This window comes from Triturus cristatus, chromosome 1_2, assembly GCF_964204655.1.
Source record: "Triturus cristatus chromosome 1_2, aTriCri1.1, whole genome shotgun sequence".
Lineage (NCBI taxonomy): Eukaryota > Metazoa > Chordata > Amphibia > Caudata > Salamandridae > Triturus > Triturus cristatus.
Genome location: NC_140580.1, coordinates 903033892 through 903054049, shown reverse-complemented (window position 1 = coordinate 903054049; position 20158 = coordinate 903033892). Strand labels below are relative to the sequence as shown.

The following is a 20158-nucleotide window of genomic DNA, read 5'->3' as shown; positions in this document are numbered from 1 at the left end:
ATTGAATAGTGTGGTATATAGCACTACTGAGCAATTTTCAAAAAATCATTAAAAAAAAAAAATGAGCACTGGGCTTGAAATTTAAATAATTATGTCTGTTGGTTTACAGTAGAGTTCTGAGTTTGCACACCCCACACTACCTCCAAGAAAAACCTCTGACTGTTCACCCTTACTATACTGAGAGTCAATAGCAGAAGAGAGTTGTACGTGCCCAGTTTGCCCAATGACTCTGCAAACTGGGCATGTAGGCCAGATCCCAGGACACCAATGGCAAACAACCTCACCCAACACAGTTGGGCCCAAGTAGCCCCTCATCTGCCCTGTGGCCCCCGCTGAAACGGGGTCTGACATTTTGTTTTTCTAATTTAGACGATGATCAGTTTTTCTTTTGTCACTGCAAGATAAAGTAAGAGCATCTTTGGAGGGTTCCTTATATACAATTCTCAAATAAGAGCTGTACATATCAATATGAACCAGTCAACCCTATGAGGCGCACAGGGATTTAGAACATGTTTAATTCAAGAATAATCTCTCTAATTGCATGTTTTCTTTGTCACATTACCGATCTATGTTATACAAATCTCTGAACCTGCATCTTGGACGACCTCATTTTATGTTCTGCTGGGTTTGATTTTTAACTAATTCGTAAAAATCAATAAAAAGATCTGGGGGAAAAAGGGAGGTTCCCGCAGCCTCATTCGAAAATAAATATGGGCATTTATATTCCTGAACTGAGAATCAATTATCTTGCCCTGAAAAAGTTGTTCTAGTTAGGTGGTGTAATACATACAATGCAGAGCCCTCCTCACAGTCGATAGCATGGATTCTCACAGCAGCCACGTAAAAAGGCATTATCCTGATCGTAAACAGAAATAAAACACATTGATATAAAACTGTTAACATTTAAGAATTTTAAAATGGTTCTTTAGTTTATAAAAAAGGCCTCATTTACTTTAAAATAAGGTTTCACGTAGTTCTGTAAACACTCAAATAGTTACTTTGAGCAGCATTGATTTGGATCAAGAAGTCTGATTGTTTCCTGAAGCCTCAAATATTCAACCACGGACACGCACACTGTAGTTAATATATGACAAATATTTATAAGCTGCAACACAAGGTTTTTGAGCCGTTGAACCACCCTCCCACCCCCCTCCAAAAAAAAAAAAAAATCACGCCTGTCTCATTTCTAAAATAAAAATAAGAGAAACAAAATCATAAAAAATTAAATCCACAAGTCGACCAACGTATTACCTGGATCACAGTCGCACAAATAGTTATTAACCCCAGTGCCAATGCCTGGTGCCCCGAAAGTCCCAACCGTTTTGCCTGCTTGCTGTCCAGAGCTATCACTAATTTGGTCTCAGAGTGTGCCTCAACCTCTGGCCCCAGCCTCATTCCTGGGCTATGCTCCTCAGCACGTACTTGACCGTGTAGGCAAAGGCTGCAAAGCCCACAATGACAAATAAGTTCGCTAGGGCACCTCCCAACAGTCCGTGATTGCGGTTCGCCTGCTGAAGACCGGGGTGGTTGGCAGCAGCCAAGGGCACATGCCCATTTAGTAGTGCAACACCGTTTTGGCCATGGTGGGCTTCTGTGTCTGGGACCACGTCCGGCAATGGGAGGGTTTGCGGTCGGTTGATCAGGTCTTCTTGTGCTTTCTGCTTTCTTTTTATCTCCTACAACAGAAAAGAGATTTACTTGGGCAGAAATTATTTGTTACAAATTTATAAAGGATCGGTTAAATTTATATTAAAGGTACCAGTTTGCATCAGCCCAGTATGAAATGCAGCAAGTCAACTCTTGAGGCTTATTATTGCAACAAAATCACACATTTGGAGTAAGAATAGTGGGGGGAGGGGAGAATACGGAGGAACTAGAAGCATGAATAATTACCCACTTCTTCAGAAGAGTTCAGTAACAGGTTGTGCCAGTTGTGGACTCTAAATTGTGAGACTTTCAGGTCAAGGGAAAAAAGTTAAAATTTGAAAGTATTTGTACATGTATGTTTTTGTTTCTGATTTTGATTAGGGGTACCATCACATATGTAGATGCGACTCAATCTAGTGGGTCGACAGCTGACGAACTTGCATTCCTATCAAGGGTAATGTTGTAGTATTGAGGGATAGGTACTCCGGCCCCTTAAGCAAGTCATCACGCCATCTGCCAATCATTAATATAACACTCCAGGCTTGCGCTTATGTTCTCACATTGGGCAATGTTCCCCCTCTTGATGACGAGGTGCCGAAGTATGTCTCTGAGCTAAAGAACAAAACCAATACACTGGCTTTCTAGGCAGCTTGATTTTCATCCCTCAAATTACGATCAAATCCTAATGGTGAGAAGGGTCTTTTGTATTAAGCCAGCTCCTAAGAGATACAACCGAGATATAATTGTAATCAACTTTACCAAACCAGCATGTGTCAGCCACTTACTCATCTACAGGATATCAAGGGCATGGTTTAGTAGTATCCTGGTCTTACCTCTTGGCTATTTCTATAAGCCCATCTGCAATTATCCAGCAACCCCTGTTAATTATGCGACAACGGAATCTTTTGCAACCACGGTCTTGACAGCACTACAGAATCGTTTTTTCACCACTACTATCCTGCCCGGGCGTTGAATGAAAAAGGAGGAACTCCAAGCACAATATTTTCCAGTCCACTGTTGACCCAATCTTGAATAATGAATCAGTCTCATCAGAGGTCCCGATCTCCATTTCACGTTTAGTCGTCCTAGTGACTACGATTAGCTGGAATATTGCTGGCCATACTTTTATAATCAGATCAGAAGAATGAGTATCGTTTATTGAGAAGTTCAATATTATTCTTTTAAAGGCAACTTGGGAGGAGTCAGATATCTTCCACGATGGTTATTGCTGTTACTCCATTTCAGCTCAACTTTCTAGCTCCGGCAGAGCAAATGGTGGTTTATCTATCTGGCTCAGATTATCATTCAAACGTAAGGTCTTTCCTGTTGATGTCAAATGTGAACCCATACAACTCTTAGTTATTATTTGTAGTAACAACTTTAAATTCTGTTTGCTTAGCTTTCATAACTAATTTTCTTATGCCAAGAATAATAACTTCCAGAGATATGAACAATCGGTCTAACCTGCACAGGCCTTCGGCAAATTGACAAAATAGGATTATTTTTGAGCATTTCAATGCAACTTTAATGGTGCTGGTTTGGGCGTCACCAATCTCTCCACTTTATCCTGTAAAAATGAGCGTCCCAATCTTAAAGACTATGAGCTAGGCAATTGTATTCTGAAGAGTGATCTCAATGTGCAAGAACATGACTGTTCTAAGAGCTTACAGAAGCACCTTTTATGAGGAAGGACCCTCATCCACTGTTGATTATGTGTTTATGACTCGATCAATGTTCAATCTTGTTTCTAAGAGTGAAGTTCATAATCTATGCTTTGGGGACCACAGCCCTCTCAGCATGTTTATCATGCTTCCTTCCTCTTGTCCTCTGCATTGGCCGGCCCATAGCATCAAACATCACTTCAAAATGGGTTTGCATTTTGGGTGAAAAATTCCTAACCCTAATATTTATGTTTCGTCTTTGGTTAAGGGAAATATTGATTTGGTTTTCAAAGGTCTTACTACTAAGACTCCTAGTTTCTTAATTGTGGAGGCGCTCTCTGCACTGTGCACCACAGTTAAATGCTTGCTTATGAAACCAATGTCCCCCAGTAGAGAACAATACCCCCAATAGTTTAATATGTGTTCTCTGACCAATAGACACCGAAGAAAAGCCCTTGCTAAGATTTCCAGGGATAAAGCAAAGGTGGCGCATCTTAAGCTTACCTATAAATATGTCATTAGTGCCAGAAATAATCTTCAAGCAATTATTGAGGGCAATAAGAATAAATGCACAAAGGTATTCTAGTACACAGTTCGTAAGATTCAAAGTGGAGATCGTGTTCTCTCTTCTGTCAGCCCACACATTACTGCCAAACAAGGGGTTACAAGCTTTTCTTACATTAACCATACAAGCGCTCAATCTGCACACCCTACCTCAAGCTATGCTCCCAATGCATGGAGTTCGCATCTTAGAATTGAGCTAGGGGACGTTTTTGAAGTAATGCCCTTTAGACCTGGTTCCTATTTACCTTTTAAAGTCTAATAATGATACGTGGGCTTCCCTCCTAACTAACTTTTTTAACAAGTTGAATTCCTTCAACCTCTCTTCTTCACGGTCGGCTTCACTGATTGTTCCAATTTTTTTCAAAAGGGCAACCAATCAGACCCTTGCTGTTACAGACCAATTTCCATAACTGACTCATCAGCTAAAGTTTTGGGCAGAGTGTTCATGCCCAAGCTATGGTCTAGGTCAGTGGTTCCCAACCAATGCATTTTCGAGGTCTTCAACAGCAAAAAAATGCACAAAAAATACAGAAAAACATTCATCAAACAAATACACAGATGCTGAAATATTTTATTGAGGTCACAAAAAAAATCTAAGTTTCATTAGAAAGTTTGAAGTTTTTCTAAAGTCAACTGAGGCTCCTAATCATCCATACCATAGCTTGTTTGATGCACCTTCACTACTCCCACAAGTCGATCTGGTCTCCTCATCTGATTTCCATTGAAATGTATCTGCTAGTGACCGGTATGGCCAGAGCTGAGAATACTTCAACGCTTTTGGTTTAGAAAGGGGAGTACAGTAGGGGTGTATCCTAGCTCCAATACCTTTTATTCTGTATATTGACAGCCCGAATACCCATCTGATTGAGCATTTCCATGATTGGTCATACTACGATCCCCTGCCTACTATACACGGATGATGCTGTGCTGCTACCATGCACTACTCGCAGCCTGAAAAATATGGTACTGGGCTTTACCAATTTTATGTCTGGCCTGGACATGCATATTAATTATGCGAAGTGTCATGGCTTGTGGTCGGAATGTCCAAAATTTCGATTTTTAAAGCATCAATTCTTGAAAATTGTCTAAAGTGTCTAGCTTTCCCTATTTAGACGTTTTATTTGAGGCTTCTGGCCCATGGCATCTAAACATTAGAGCGAGATGCCAGAACCTATGGAGTCTATTGGTGCACTTTCCAATCTGGCTTCTTTACTGAGAGGCAAACCCAACGTGGTGTTCTTAGAGATCTGTAAAACCCAAGGTGTGTGCCTCTCACAACGTATAGAGAGGGTGTATGGGGGAATATCACCTAGCGTTGTGTATACAAAGTGAAGATAATCGCTTCTGTTGGATAATTCTATCCCTATTGCCTTGCTGTCCTTATTTTATCTGCCATTAAGAACTGAGCTCATCATATATGGACAATCTTATTCTGCTTTCTCCTCCGATGTTGTTGCGATCTATATGGTCTAACCCCAGTGCATCATTCAAGTCAGCAAGATATCAGATTGCTGTGGTTGCAATTCAGGGCTGAATAGCGCCTGGCTATCTTATGATGGTCGTTGTTTTACCAAACTGGGAAAGCGTTTTCTTTTTACTGACCCAAGCATGATATGGAAAAGTGACAAATCCTGACTGAAGCACACTTTTATAGAATCCAAACGCAAGGACAAGAGTTCCCTAAACCGACAATTTGTCAATATTTCCAGTTAAAAACTATTCAGGGAACGAAGCCTTATTACTCGTTTCTAGTCACTGTGAGCGGACTCTGCTGCTTAGATTCAGGTTGGCTTCCCTCCATACAGTAATTTGCTTTCCATTAGGGAAGTACAATGGTGGCGGCCTAACCATTTGCCCTTGTGGAGGCATATTCCCCTAAACACAGATGCACTTTACTCTTATTGTGAAATGTACTCCTTTTAGGCAAAAAAGTTTTCATAGCCCATATTGTAATTAACAATATTGTAAATTATAGGGTCTTTTTTTAGTTGCAAACTCTCACAGGTCACAAGACCATCATCATCAGCTGCTTTTTTAAATGTATTATCCGATGTTATAAAGGGATGGATTTTTTATGTGCTTTTAAATGTTTATCTACTTTTATAATTACTGAAGAGAATCAAATAAAGTTTTTCTGTCTGACTAGGTAACGCAACAAAACAATGGTCCTTCACTGGATAGTAAGAAATGTAAGTTTGTTTGGAAATTAAAGATTTTAATTTTTGGAAGGATAAGGTTATATATACACATTACTGATCGCCATCTTTACTGGCAAATTTCAAGAGCATGAGAAACTGGTTATTAGTAAGCTGATAACTGTAATAAAGGGCCTGTGTAGATGTATTAGGAATTTTGGAGGTTACTCAGAGAGGCTAACATTAAATACCTAGTTGTCAAAGGTGGTCCTATTTGAAACATTTTGAAAGAATGGCTTAGAGATGTGTATTCAACTTGTCAACACCTTTTCTGGTGGAGGCCTTAGGTTTAGAGTTAGGCCTGCATTCGATATGTTTGGAAAATAAAATCTTACACATCAAAAGCATAGCACTCACTGGGAAAAGCACTAAATTGCTGGTTGCAGATAGCCTTAAAGATCTACAAGCAAGTTACACTTTTGAACAAAATAACAGATAATGTGAGCAGGTATTTAGTTCTCTCATATGTGCTTTAATTAACACAGACATTTATTAATGGCGAGCCTCTTACTGCACATAAAAAGACTGCATGAGAAAGCGAGGAATTTGAGTTTAAATTGGATAAACATTTTTATTTAGAATAAACAGTTTCTAGGCAATTTTTATTGCATCAGAGAATACAATTTGTCAGCTCGTTCTACATATAGAACATCTCCAGTCCATCCCTTTAAAAAAGATCTTATGTTTAGTATGTCAATTTATTAATATATGCAACATCAAAAGAAAACAAGCGCCTGTATTTAAGCGCAAGTCTAAAAAGCCTGAAGAAATTACACACCTTCTATTGTTTCACTCGTGTACCCACCTGGAGAGGAAGATACATTTAAAGTAATTATTTAACATTTCTGTATTGTGGACATTGTCTGATACCTCCACTTTTGTATACAATAGAAATTGCAGTTGCACTATGTCTGCGAGATATAATAAAGCAATAGTTTAAAGTTGCTCAGGCTTCCGAATATCTTTTCGTTATGAAATTATATTGTGACATTTTTAATAATTCTAATTGGGTGTTTTAAGACATAACAACCGTTCTAAAACGATGTGTTTAATAGGTGACAGATGTATTTCTTTTATAAGTAATGAATTCTTAACTAACTAGTTATTAAAAATGTATAGAATAAAAATTAAATTAAAGGAACACCTCCAGGCAATGCATCCAACCTAATAAGAAATGCTTTGGCAAGTATCAGCCTCTCCAAGGTCCAAGTCAAAGAGAAAACCAATTTAGCAGACCCTAAGTGATGACAATCGTACTACACTACTGTGACATCAGGAAAGTGGAATTAACTTTCAAAAGCACCAATTTATTACTTTAAAGAATGCTACATTTTATATTTTGGGGGGTAAATATTTGTGTGTGACGTTAATGAATTTTTTGTTCAAAGTTAACTGAAAATTGTTATGTTCATATTGTGTACACTGGTGTTTTGCTTGAAGAATGTCATTAACTTTGCAAGAACAGTACATCCTCTTATCTCTCACAGCCCAGCCTCAGCCCACATGGGCGGCACCAACAAAAAATAGCAGGTGGCTAAACACTACATTTGATCCAACTTTAGCTCCATTGTAAAGAAGGCCCACACTATCTTTGACAGCAAATTATGTAGAAACAACTTTATTATATGGAAGGTCTTAGTCTTCAGATGCAATGTGAAACGCTGATTGGAATGAGTAGTATGAGGAAAAGGTGACCGAGCATTTTCTGGTGATCTGTTTGCCTAGAGACTGTATTATGGGCGAAGTGGAGTCATACAGCATTCCTTATTTATAATGCTTCTCTGGCATCTCATTCGGTCCATTGGATTTCAGTCTCAAACGGTCTGAAAATCTATTTTCACTTGCTTGTTCTGCGTCCTACAACATTAAATACCAGTCTTTGTTCTTTTAGGAAACAAATCTGAATACGAGGTGTCCCTCTCCCTCCCTCAAGAACCAAAAACAAGCAGTGGCAAAGCCACTGTCTGGCATTAGCTGAAAGCCTTTTGGCTTTGGGCTTTGTCAATGTATGTTTTGTTTTTCTTATAAAATATTATTGTGAGATCGCCCAGGTTCGGGAGGAGCACACATATGACATATATGGTCATAGTAGTCCTAAGTACTGAAGGGAACTACTTTGTTTAATTTCCGTCACTAAAGTTACTCAAAGGCTGGAACAAGATGACCCAAAGCCCCATGCTGTATGTGGGACTGGGTGGAAGAAACATGATAAAGTCACAACAGAGGAAGAGACCTGGTAGAAAGCACCTTCAAAGTAAGTAGATTTTACTAAACTCAAAGGCTAAACGCCAGACCTAAGAAGGAACAATCCATACTCTACTGCCATACTATTGCTACCCCACACCTCAGGAAGGTCTATTCATTCTGCTGCCTGTACCAAAAAAAGCAGTAGTTTATCAAACTTGTTTGTACAGAGAATAGAGTGAGAAGGACAAAAAGCCCAAGGGCATGGATGCTACAAAGGCTGATTGTCTCTGTTTTTTTAATTAAGGTTTATATAGCGCTATCTAGAAGGGTATCAGAGCACTTTACAAATGGTTAGGCAAGAAGAAAACATGACAACAAAGAAACACAAAGAATCCACATCTCACTGCAACTTTTCATCTGCTGCAGAACATATTTTTACCTAGGAAAAAAAGGCTAACTCATGGATGCACATCTTGAATACTCGTTTAATGTTACTGATTTGGCTACAGCTTAATAATATGAGGCCAACGCATGTAAGTAGTTGTTTCTCAAACATGGTTTAATAAATAGGGATACCGCGAACAACACACTTTATAAAAGTGATGATGACAATAAATCCATGTCCTGGTTCCCCGGCTGCTGACTCATTCATAGGCCACATCTACTGCCTTAAACTTTATTAAGGAATTTACTTAGTTTATTATTTAGAGCACCAAAACGTTCTTAATTTCAGATTAAGCTTTGTGCTGCACTGTACTATATATAAAGCATTTACTACCCCCATGTGGGACACTAAAGCACTTACCCACATGGATCGCATGCTATGCCACGTAAAGGATGTGAAAGGGTGTTATTAATTTGATCCCTTATGGTAACGGTTTGTGAGGTGACCATTAAAGCATGGTTATCGTGTTATAGGACACATCGCTAGATGAAGAGATGGGACTGATCGGCACACACTTGATGGCTAATAGTATGTAGGCAGTCTTGAATGGCTCTGCAAGTCGTTGTGGTGTCTTAGACTAGTTAATCTAATAAGTTCACAATCACGGTGGACTCTAACCTAAGACCTTATGAACATGAGAAGGGATGGATGGGAGGTCAGAGAGTTAGAGTTCAGCCAGGACATATTACATTACAGTTATCCTTTCTGTGAATGTCGTCCAGTGATTTCAAGGAGTACAGTGCATGGTTAGCCAGGCCCTGCAGGGGTAGGCCATGTTTCAGCCCTCTAGTGGCCAGCAATGAGCAACATAGCACTTCAGAAAGTCATAGAGCTTGTCCAGATGGTGAGTGGTGTGGCCAAATTCCATGGAGTGATAATGGTACTGAATATAGGCGAGGTCTGTAGCAGATCTGCCTGGCAAAAGCAAAATGGATTGAAGGGAAGAATAATAAACAAGGAATCAGTGAGGTTTCAAGACTTTTTCACTTCTACCACTTATCAGTTGACTATGTTTTAGCAAAGGGTAAGGTTCTGCCTGAAATTCAGTAGTTTTGCGAAATTGCCAAATTTGCTTATGTGTGCTCGCAACTTGAGTATTTCTTTTTGAAATGTTTAATTTCTTCCCCAAATGAGCATGGGTGGTTTCTGGGCGGTGCTACATATTCTGTGCAAGATATTCTAATTGCCACTTTGAAAGGGTGCATCAATTTTGATACAGAAGGTTTTGCCGTTGATCTTGTGCGATCTACTTACAGGTGAACACAATCACGTCATCACCAAAATGGCCTGATCTAGGCCACAATGTACGTCCAAACTTGCATGCAATACCGAATGGAAATCTGATGCAATCAGAACAGAGATATCTCTCTCTTACCTCCACAACTTCTGGAAACAGCTCACAGAAAACTTTATCTTTCAAATTAAATGCTAAGCTTTGGGCGGCCAGCTGTCTCTTCTGTGGGAGTAAAATGAAAGACAATACAGTATAATTATTATTATAAAATATGATTAAGATCAGAGTTTTTTTTAGTTTAGAACTGCTGCAATGTTGAGCGACACTCTAATACCTGTGCCCCTGGGGGGCTTTTTATTCATTAGCAAGAAAAGCTCAAAAATAGTAAGTACCGGATCCACAACTCCTCTCCTTCCTATTTGTGCAATGCAAAACAATGAGCTGATACATCAAATACGTGGTTAAACTATTTTGCAAGCTTCACAATTACTATTCGAGCTAAATGAAGAGAGTTTAACACAGCACAGTGTTTTGCACGTGGCCAAGTCTGGCTGGAGACACCTGCCCACGTTATCCGGTTTCCTATTGGGGTTAGTGGGTACCTGGAATTGGTAGAACAACAAGAAAGGTCTTCTGTCTTGTACCAGCTTATTCACATGCACTACCCCAGTTTAATTTTTGGTGGCTGCTGGATGCCAGTTTTTGTATTAAATTATTCCTTTTTTTTTTTTAATGTGCCTCCTTGTGATGGGAGCGACTTCAAACAATGGCGTCACTAGGAGTAACTTTGGGGGGGGGGGGGGGCAGACAAGGGGATATTTATAAAACTGGAGGGGCCACAAATAACAGGTAATTGTGAAACGTACCTGTGCGCATGTTTTTGTATATACTCTAAGCAGCACAGAACTGCCCTCAACTCAAGTTAAACATGGAATGTTTTAATTCATTTTGGGTAGTAAGCATTATATTATTTCCAACCTCTCAGTTCCATAATCTATTAGCTTAACGTTAAGTCTCTGTGCAAAAAACTATTGTATTGCGTAATAGTGCCACATTTAGCGACTGATCATCGGACTCATCAGTTCTAGCCATCTTCTTGCCTCCAGTAGTTTCATACCCTACTTATTCACCACCTTGTTTGCTCCAAGTGTCATCTGGCATTGTGTTGATTCCAAGTGTAAAGTGATTGGTACAGACAATCTGCAGTAAAATGTTCCTCAGGTCACTTTTGCTGTACTGTAGTAAATTTGACCTTTGCATTGCAGTAAACAAATGTGTGAATGCATGTTTAGTAGTACAATTGCTCAAAATAACCTGTAACTTGGCCACAGTCCCCACTGCTATGAGATAAACCTATAAGTGCTGGGGCTCTCAGCAGGAAGCCACTGCAGCTTGCATCACACATTGCCCCTGCCATGCTGCAAATGATAGTAACACAACTACGAACCATCACACACGTGTGACAATTTTGAAAATTCCAGGTCCACATACCTATATACATACATATTTCTCATATAGCTATATACATATATATATATATATATATAATATATATAGATATATAGAGATAGATATATATTAGATAAATAGATTCTGTGTGTTGTGTGTAGCCAACTATTCTACCTTTTTTTTAACCTTCTGCAACACCATTTCTATTCACACACACGTCTTTGCCCTACCACTATAATCAAACCGCAAGTGTGTGTGTGTATATATATATATATATATATATATATATATATATATATATATATATATATATATATATATGGGAAAAAAACAAGACTCACCTGTTCTGCCATGTTCTACAATTATAACAAAAACCAAAGGAAATGATGGACGGAGTGTTGAACATTGCAAGCACTCACCCCCAGTCAACTGATCTGGGTTTAATCCATCACCATTCTTTAGCCCACTCTGCCACTCCAGTTCAGATATGGCCATATGCAAATCAGTCTGACCCTGTGCCTCATGGGAACAGTCCAGCCCGAACTGCCAAGCCACGTCTTCCCTGGACCGGAAACAAACTTCCTAGGACCGGTTTCTGGCATTTCAGCCGTCTTCAGCCAGGCTTGCTTGAATCCAGTGGCAAAGTGAGCAAGGGACTCACGTCTGAGCATACCCTGCCAACTTATGGCGAACAAAGCAAAAACCAAAGGAAATGATGGACGGAGTGTTGAACATTGCAAGCACTCACCCCCAGTCAACTGATCTGGGTTTAATCCATCACCATTCTTTAGCCCACTCTGCCACCCCAGTTCAGACATGGCCATATGCAAATCAGTCTGACCCTGTGCCTCATGGATTAAACCCAGATCAGTTGACTGGGGGTGAGTGCTTGCAATGTTCAACACTCCGTCCATCATTTCCTTTGGTTTTTGCTATGTTCTACAATTATGTCTGTAGTCGCTAGCTTGTTTTTTGCACCGGTACTACGCACACAATATGCATGGCTCAATAGACATTCAAAGGATGTCAGACACGCCAACTAAATTTCCCACCTTCCTATAGGCTGTAACCATATAGATCCCACTTAGCATCCACCTCTGTTTTTGTGCATGGTGCGACAAAGATGCCAGTGTGTATATAGTGTCTAAAATCACACCAATAAGTTAACTGATGAACAACAAAGAGGCAGGCTAGGGGCAGGTTAGGGATGTTTGGTTGAGGTCCTGGGGTAGGGAAACAAGACGGCAGCCCTTTGAATGTAAAACACAATACAATCAGTGGCAGCTATTGACACTTAAGAGTGGTGGAGTTTAAATGCTGGTCCTGAACTACATGAAGATCAGTGGGAAAGCCTAACTCCATAAAGAACTACGTTAGGGCCTTTTCACTAATGAAATTATTGAAAAATTAGGGCACGATGGTGCATCTTGCAGAACATTTCACAAAATATTTGGATACAAAACAATAGGTTTAAAAATGCAATTGTATGGGCATATTTTTAAAATATACAAAGCACGTGCTCGAACGTTTGCAGTCAGAAGAAATAATGTCATCATACCTTAACATCACTTTCAGAAGAATTACTCATTCCGTTAAGGAATGGAAATATCTAGGATTGCATTTCACATACAAGAGGAAAGTCTTACTACTATACTAGCAAATGACTTAGTAGAATAGTCCTTCACAAAGCAGGCACCAGCTAACTATTAACTACTGCGGGGTCAAGCAGATCTACTCTGCGACCATGTTGGTTATAATTTTGAATTTTCACTTCATGTATTGCAGTTTTTACAGAGGAATGCAAAGCAGCTCTTGGAAGCAACAGGCAGCTCGCAACGAACGACTAATATTGCTTACAAACACAGTGAATAGGACGTTACAAAGTAAAAAATAAATATTGTCTGAATTAGACACTATTTTAAGACTATCCAACGTGGACAGTGTACCTTCACTCAAACCTGCTTTTCGTTTAGATGAGCGGTGTGATTTCTGGGGTTGCATTTCATTCATAACGAGGCTTGCTGCAGCTTGGTTTTCACTCGGCAATTTGGATCGAAAAACTGTGGTGGTACCGACAGCCACGGGTGGTCAGAAGAAATCCGGCTAGTGGACTTCCAGCAACAAAAGAGACGAATATGCCCCCTTCCTCGCTACCAACATGGTGCTAATATTGACTTTTGTGATTCAAACCCTCGAAATCTGAATTGTGGTCTACAAATGCTGCAGTGCTATAGCCACTATCGTCAAGCCCAACACATCGGGACATTGTGCTTATCCTTTCTAGCTACAGATACCTTAAGAAATATATGATGCTAAATGAGATGCTATGTCAGTGTACCGCTTCAATAATGCATACCAGGAATACTTATGGATTTTTCAGTTATTTAGATATAGAGACATGGCAGACTAAGCCCTAATAACAGTACACAAAAGTCATTGCTTGACCCTTTTGAAGTTTTATATTGTTTTGCCAACTGTACATTTGCACATAATTGTATTTTATGGCTTATACCCAATTCCTGCCTTGTGTGAAAGTTTATGTTCAATACAGAAGGGACTGGGTTGGTTACTGTGACAAGCCAATAACAAAAGGATATACATATGGCGGATGGATTAATTGGAAACAACCATGTCAGTGCCAGAGGTATGATCGAAGGGAAAAAGTTCCCTTTGCCGTACATTATTAGGTTATGGCAAGTCACTGAGGTGTTCCTTTAGAAGGTTTATGTAACAAAGAGGTGATTTACAATATCCTTTTCATCTATGCCAGGGAGTACTTTATCCCACATAATACATGGTCACACCATCACCTTACACACAAACTCCTTAAAACCTTGGTGCATACCTCTTTCATATGGTGCATATCTCTTTCATATGAAACAGCGAGCATGTTTTCAAACATAAAGAATAAAAATAAAACATCTAGTGCAAAATTGAACACATCAAAAACCGGTTCGTTATTTGTTAAAAACAGATATTAGAAACAGTTCAATAGAAGTCATGTTTTTATAATAACAAAAACTGCACTAGCTAGGAATGTGAAGAAACGTGCGGAAAGATTCTATTTTTCCCCCAACAATCTAATGAGTGCAAAAAATTAAACATGTCCTCTCTGTCATTGTAAAGAATAAAATAGCACAGAAGACAACTTTTGTTTTCGTTGCTTAACACAGCTGCTTCAATTATGCTCTGTGACATGACCTGCTTCAATTATGCTCTGTGACATGACCTGCTTTTCACCTCAGCTGCTGGCTCTGACAGCAGGCATTGTGATCCCAGAACTCGACTGCAATAAGTTTTAATAGCCGAGTTGTGACGGCTTCCTTTATAATCAGCGAGTTGGTGTGCCACAAGTCAATTATAAAGAAATTAGAGAGTGGCATTTATACAGTGATTACAGAATCCCATGTATTATAATTTCATTATAAAAAGCAATGACAAGCTGTAGGACAAATAGATTAATTTAAATTTTAAAAATATGTTAACGAACATAACCTTTTAAGAGTGGATTGGTATTGCACTAGATTAAAGACAGGTAGTTTGCTAAATGGAACCTCAGATTAAAAGAGTATGCAAGGATTTTTGGAACTGGTTAGCCCTTTTGATTCCCCTGGTGGTAGAAGTGCACTGTGATAATTCTTGTTATTTTTTTTATTATTATAGGACTTCATGCCTGTCTCTTTGTTGCCTTATTGGAAAGCTTATGCACAATACAGTATGGCTGGCAAGAAGCCAATGGTTAACTGTGGTCCTGATTGGTTTATTGAAAAAAGCGATGTCAGAAGTCCTAGGTGTGATCTCTTTAGTAGAACCGGTTATGGCAAAGATAGTAGGCCAGGCCTATTTAAAGTGAAAAGCATGTGGTAAAGCCGCCAGTCGGCATTAAAAGGCGGATTGGTGTTACAGTGAGTTAATGCCTGCATATAGGTATTTTGTAGGATGACTCGTACCGTAGTAGGTAAGGTTTCTGGTGTTGGTCACCCCCTCTAACCTTCAGAGAAGACGTTTTGCAATTTAATCATTTCCGTTAAATCCCTCAAGGAGGGGTGCATATTGTTTTGCCAACTGTAATTTTGTTCATATTGTAATCTGACTGTGCGAAAGCTTACATTCCATACAGTAAGCCTGAGCTGGGTCTATGACAAACCAGTGATAATGGCAAAAGGCTTGATTGGTACCTTGGGAAACATTATTTCAGATGCCATAGGTCTGATCTGTTGATTAGGAAATGTTTCAACAAATGCAGTAGGCCTGACTTACCGATTGTAAATTCATATGTTCAACGCAACAGGCCCCTAGAGGTGGATTATTACGCTGTCCCAAAGCCAGTAAACACGCATTTTCAAGCATTGAATCTCACATATTACCGCAGTCTGCAACATTTTTGGTGTCTTTTACCCTCTGACAAACACTTGGTGTAGAAGATTTGAACTTCAAGAATCCTTGTTAGACCGCCATACAAGGGTTGTATATTATTTTGCTAACTGTAATTTTGTATATATTTATAATTGTATGACTGTGCACCCGTTCTTTGCTATGCTTCTGCTCATTACAGGAGAATGAGTTGGATACGGTGACAAATCAATTTTAAAAACTATAGTCCCGAACGGTTCAGTGGGAACCGTTAAATCAGATGCTGTAGGTCTGATCTGTTCACTAGGAAAAGTTACAATAAAGGATGTACGTCTGACTTAATTATAAAAGACATATGTCAATGATCACCGCTTTAAAGTCTGCAAACAGGTATTTATTACATGGAATCAAGCAGATTACCTTAGAATGCTAATATTTTGCTGTTGATTACACACTCTGAATCCTTGGGGATGGAGGGTAAAAGTTTTCACTAAGGGAATACTGGATACATCCTCTTTGCAGGGCTTGACACGTTTAGTTGAGTCTCATTCACACTTCCGTTCCATCCAGGACAGCTTTGAGCTTGGGGCAACACAACAGCACACTTCAGCCATTAACTGTATTGCTATGAGTGATGGCATTTTGGTTGATCACAAGTGCACGCCCAGCTGAAAAGGAGTACGCTTCAAGGCCACCCTTTGTGGGACAGGTTTAAATTTTCAATTTACTACTTTTTATAGGTACCGTTTCATTCCTATCTCTCTCTTTTTTAACGTACTGCAGATCCAATGCTATTTGGCAGCTTGTTGCTGCTCGGTCACCAATTCCAAACCAGGCAGTCATCTTGTAATTTTTCAATACTGTTGTCCACACTATCGTTTTACTGTTCCAAAATGGCCTACATGTGGTGGCTACAATAGTATATTAAAACGAAAATCCACTAACTTCAATCACATTAGGAGAGGGCCACATGCTAGGTTTTATTTTTATTTTTATTGCAATCATACACTCGCCGCAATTAGTTAGCAGCACATTTTTATTCTTCTATTTTTATGCTTTTAACTTAGTTTGCATATGCATCTCAAGTTTGTGTGTTTTATTCTGGATGGGTAAGGGGATGAATGAGTTGGTGGTTGTAAGAATGGATGCGTGAGTAAGAGTGGTAGAGAAAATGTTTGAAGGTTTACTGAAAAATGTTACAATCTTAAACAGTGCTATGAAAAAGTACATTTACCCACAAAATGATGTGAATAAAATCTAGGTATCTCCTGCATGGAGTGCATTGATTAACAGAACTGATAACAGCAAACAACTTTCTTTGGGAGTAAAATGATAGGCAGTTGGGTGAAATAATTTTCATCCAGTGTATTAGGTGGCTTGGGAATGTGTAAAAAGAAATACATCTCTCTAATCAGGAAGCCCTGAGAGTAAATAACATATTAAATAATTGGTGGGCAACTGACTTGGGCCTGGCATGTTAAAGTTGATTTTCTACACCATAACCACTACAATACATGACACATAAGAGGAAATGAAAGGACACTGTAGGCACTCAGTGGATGCTTCCCTCGTCAGTAGAGCCCTGTGTTCTGCTGTTGGTCTGATGAAATGTAGATATCCTCTATAGGTCTGTGGATTGCTGAGCAAACAGAGAAAGGAGAATATTACTTACCCAGTAAGCATGTAGAGCTGTAGATTCACATGCTTTGCATACTCCTATCTAGAGTTGGGTCCAGATGTTTGCAAGCTGTTTTTCTTCTAAGAAGTCTTCCCTAGTCACAAGGTAAAGGACTCCTCCTTTCGGTGATTGTGCGCATGGGCATCGACTCCACTGTTAAGATGGTTTTCCCGCAAGAGTGTGAGAATGGAGTAAGTGTAGTATGGCGATTTCCATGCGTAAGAGTGTATATTGTAAGAACTGCAACAACTACAGGTACCCGGGGAGGCGGGTGGGTGCATGTGAATCTTCAGCTCTACATACCAAGAACAGGTGCTTACTGGGTAAGCAACATTATCCGTTTGAGGCATGTGTGCTGTAGATACACATGCTTTGTATAGACTATAAAGCAGTATACTCCCAAAGCAGTGGCTAACCTGCAGATGTTGCAGTTGTTTGGAATAGTGTTTTCAGTACTGCTTGGCCTTCATTAGCCTGCTGATGAGCTAACACAGCTACACAATAGTGTTTGGTAAATGTATGTGGTGTAGACCATGTAGCTGCCTTAAATAAGTCAGCTAAAGGGATGTTGCCTAAAAAGGCTACTGCCGCCCCTATTTTGTGAGTGGAACGCACTCTAGGGGGGATAGTTAAAGTTCATTTAGCTTTAATATAACAAGTTTGAATGCATTTTTACAATCCATCTGACAATACCAGATTTGGAAATAGGATTGCCTTTGTGGGGTGGAGCAAATGCAACAAACTGTGGTTTTGTTTGCGGAAGTCATTTGTTCTATCTATGTAGTATAGTAAAGCTCTTTTAACATCAAGCATGTGAAGAGCGCGTTCTGCCACAGAATCGGGTTGAGGAAAGAAGACTGGCAACTCAACCAATTGGTTAATATGAAAATCAGAAACTATTTTGGGAAGGAGTTTTGGGTTGGGACGGAGAACTATCCTATCTTTATGTAGCTGAAAGAAAGGTTATTCCAACGTTAATGCCTGTAGCTCACCAACTCTCCTCAGGGATGTGATAGAATGAGGAATGCAACTTTCCATGAGAGGAACTGTAAAGGGCACTTGTGTAATGGTTCAAAAGGTGGACCCATGAGCCTTGTGAGAACAATGTTGAGATTCCACACTGGGGCAGCGGGAATCTTCGGTGGTATTACTCTTTTTAAGCCTTTCATGAAGGCCTTGATTACTGGGACTAAATAAATGACAAATGTAGTCTATTTTGTAAGCACGCAGCTACTGCTGCAAGGTGCAAACGAATAGTCGTGTAAGCGAGGCCTGATTGTTGCAGATGTAACAGATAGCAAATAATGTTTTGTATAGAAACATCTAAAGGATTGATTTTGTTGTTATCGCAACATACAGCAAATCTTTTCCATTTTGCTGCATAGCACCCTCCAGTGCTAGGCCTTCTTGCTTCTTTTAGAATATTCATAGTCTGGTGGTAAATTTAAATAACCAAACTCTAGGACTTCAGGAGCCAGATCGCTAAATTCAGCTCTTTGGGATCTGGAGGTCTGATTTCTCCATGGCTCTGTGTGAGGAGACTAGAGTTTAGATGTAGTTTTTAACGCGGAACCACAGACCGCTCCAACAGAGTGGAGAAGCATGGTTGACGAGCCCTTTGATAGCGGGTGTGGGTACCTGGAGACGAAGTTTGTGCATTTTGCGTTTTAGGCTGCGGCAAATAGGTCTATTTGTGGAAATACCCACTGTTGGAAGTAAGGAAGCAGAATTTGGGGGTGAAACTCCCACTCGTGAATTTCTTGTCTTCTCCTGCTGAGATCGGCAATTTGATTGTTTACTCCTAGGAGGTGCTCTGCCAGAAGATAAATCTTGTGATGTATTGCCCACTTCCAAATGGCTTGAGCGAGTGTGCCCCCCCCCCCCCTTACTTCTGCAATAATACATTGCTGTCATGTTGTCTGTTCAGACTAGGACTGTTTTGGCAAATAGCGGAGTCTGAAAAGCTTTTAGCACTAGAAAAACAGCTAAGAGCTCTAGATAGTTGATGTGGAGAGTGCTGTACTGGTTGCTCTTTATGCCTTGTATTGTGTAATTTTTTAGATGAGCCCCCACAACCTGTAAGAGATGCGTCTGCTGTGAGCACGATTTGTGGAACAGGGTCGATGAAAGGCCGACCTGCTGATAAGTTTTGTGGGTTCCACCACTGGAGAGAGCAATGGGTGCGGCAGTCTACCAACACTAGATCGGTCAATAGACCCTGTGCTTGATTCCACTGACGTGCTAAGTATTCTTGTAGGGGGTGCATGTGAAGCCTCGCATTGGGTACAATTGCAATGCAGGCGGCCATCATTCCCAGTAATTGTATGAACACTCTGGCTGCTAATGCCTGGCTGGGTTGAAACTGTAGAATGGCAGTTTGAATATTGTTTATTCTAGCTATAGTGGAAGAGGCTAGGGCTTTGACTGTCTAGAGTAGCTCCCAGTATGAATCTGTGATGGCTGCAGGTGTTATTTTTGTGCATTGATGGTGAAACCCAGTTGATGATGCAGATCTATTGTTGTTTGTGTGTACTGGAGACAGTTGTGGTAAGTACTGGCTTTGATGAGCCAGTCGTCCAGATAGGGGAAGACATTGATTTGTTGTCTTCTGAGGTGAGCAGCAACTACTGCTAGGAATTTGGTAAAAACTTTGGGTGCCGTAGTTACTCCAAAGGAAAGTACCTTGAACTGGTAGTGCTTGTTCGCTATCACAAATCGTAGGTATTTGCGATGAGCTGGATGAAT

At 39.9% G+C, this 20158-nt stretch overlaps 1 protein-coding gene across 1 annotated transcript in view; it reads right to left on the bottom strand.

Annotated features, from left to right (window-relative positions):
- Positions 1-497: 497 nt before the first annotated feature.
- The window catches only part of UBE2J2 (ubiquitin conjugating enzyme E2 J2), a 189487-nt gene continuing 169826 nt past the window's right edge, over positions 498-20158 (bottom strand). Inside the window, exons 6-7 of the mRNA XM_085609619.1 lie at positions 10075-10155; positions 498-1676 (exon numbers count right to left, since the gene is read on the bottom strand). Of these exons, the coding sequence (XP_085465745.1) occupies positions 1392-1676; positions 10075-10155 (366 nt within the window). The 3' untranslated portion in view covers positions 498-1391. The remainder of the gene's footprint in view (positions 1677-10074; positions 10156-20158) is intronic.